This window comes from Otolemur garnettii, unplaced genomic scaffold (assembly GCF_000181295.1).
Source record: "Otolemur garnettii isolate 467f Iridium unplaced genomic scaffold, OtoGar3 scaffold00020, whole genome shotgun sequence".
NCBI classification, from domain to species: Eukaryota; Metazoa; Chordata; class Mammalia; order Primates; family Galagidae; genus Otolemur; species Otolemur garnettii.
This window is the reverse complement of record NW_003852415.1, coordinates 3966823-3968545: the sequence shown is the minus strand read 5'-3', so window position 1 is coordinate 3968545 and position 1723 is coordinate 3966823. Positions and strand designations below refer to the sequence as shown.

The following is a 1723-nucleotide window of genomic DNA, read 5'->3' as shown; positions in this document are numbered from 1 at the left end:
GTGATGCCATGGCACTCTACCCAGGGGGATAGCTTGAAGCTCCATCTCAAAAAAAAAAAAAAGAAAGAAAGAAAATTACCTTCCCTTTGGCCTGCTGCTATCTTACTAAATCCCAGTGTGTGTTGGGGGGTAGAGTTGGGCAGGAGCTAGATATATTCATAGCTATTTAAGTTTTGTTTTGTTTTGTTTTTGTTTTGAGACAGAGTCTCACTTTGTCACCTTTATGACAAACCCTTGTGGTGCCTTAGCTCACAGCAACCTCAAACTCTTGGGTTCTAGCGATCCTCTTGCCTTAGCCTCCCAAGTAGCTGGGACTACAGGTGCCCCCACAACACCCGGCTATTTTTAGAGATGGAGTCTCCCTCTTACTGATCTTGAACTCATGAGTTTAGGCAGTCCATCTGCCTCGGCCTTCCAAGTGCTGGGATTACAGGCATGAACCACCACACCTGGCTGTTTTGTTTTGTTTTTGAGACAAAGTCTCACTTTGTTGTCCTTGATAGAGTGGCATGGCATCACAGCTCACACCAACCTCAAACTCTTGGGCTCAAACGATTCTTTTGCCTCAGCCTCCCAAGTAGTGGGAACTACAGGTATCCTCCCACCCCCAACAATGCCCAGCTGTTTTTAGAGAGGAGGTCTTGCTCTGGCTCAGGCTGGTCTCAAACCTGTGAGCTGAGGCAATCTACCTGTCTTGGCCTCCCAGAATGCGAGGATTACAGGCATAAGCCACCTCACCTGGCCTCTATTTAGTTTTTGTATTGGAATACTGTTTGGTAGTAAAAAGCACCCTTTCTTAGGGATAGCTGAGCAGCTTGATTATTTGGACCTTTTAAAGACAAACGGGCCCACAACCAGAAGAGATAGCTTATTTAAGCAGGAGGATGCAATGTCTGGAACTAAAATGGCTTTTCCCTGTTCTAATCTTGCAGTTTTCCCCAGTTCCTCCTTATTATTATCAACAACCATTCTAGACACACTTTTACCATTAGCAATGTCTACATTAGTCATACCTGTCCTTCTTTGTGATGGTCAAAACCTGAGTTATAAAGGGCAGAAATAGGACTCTTGGCCTAGGAAGGAGGAGTGTTTGCTTATCTCATGGTTCATATTACAAACCTGTCTTTGAGAAAAGGTGGGTTTTCACTGTCTAGAGTTTGTTCTAGATTCCCTGCAACTCATTTTTAGTGATACTAACTGGCATTTACCTTCTCATTGATGTGTAGGGGGAATAACCCTCAATATCAAGTGGCTGGAGGGAGTGGTCTATGCAGCCCTAAACATATGCACAGCAAGAAACACAGTCACCCCACAAGCACTGCTGCTTCTCAATGAGGTGTTTCTCTCTGTACATTTCAAAGACTGTGAGAAGAACAGTGCATCTTGCCCAATGTTTCAACCAACAGATTTTGTTAGCCAAGCCTATGTCAAGAACTTATCTGAGAAAAGGTAAGATGTCACACAGCTGGTCCCTCTAATCATTCTCATTTCTCCTATACTCTTGTCTTAGCACTGTGGTACCCAACAGTCCATGGCCTGAAATTGTCTTTCATGAAACTGGTCCCTGGTGCCAAAAAGTTTAGAGATCACTGCCTTAGTAGATGCCTTTTTCTTTTTTCCTTTCATGTTCTTTTTTAAAGTTAATAAGAATGGGTGGCACCTGTGGCTCAGTGGGTAGGGTACCAGCCCCATATACCGAGGGTGGCAGGTTCAAACCTGGCCC

At 44.4% G+C, this 1723-nt stretch overlaps 1 protein-coding gene across 1 annotated transcript in view; it reads left to right on the top strand.

Moving 5' to 3' along the window:
* NOXRED1 (NADP dependent oxidoreductase domain containing 1) overlaps positions 1-1723 on the top strand; it is a 30654-nt gene that overhangs the window by 19200 nt on the left and 9731 nt on the right. The window contains exon 5 of the mRNA XM_003787065.2: positions 1227-1449. Coding sequence (XP_003787113.2) covers positions 1227-1449 — 223 coding nt within the window. The remainder of the gene's footprint in view (positions 1-1226; positions 1450-1723) is intronic.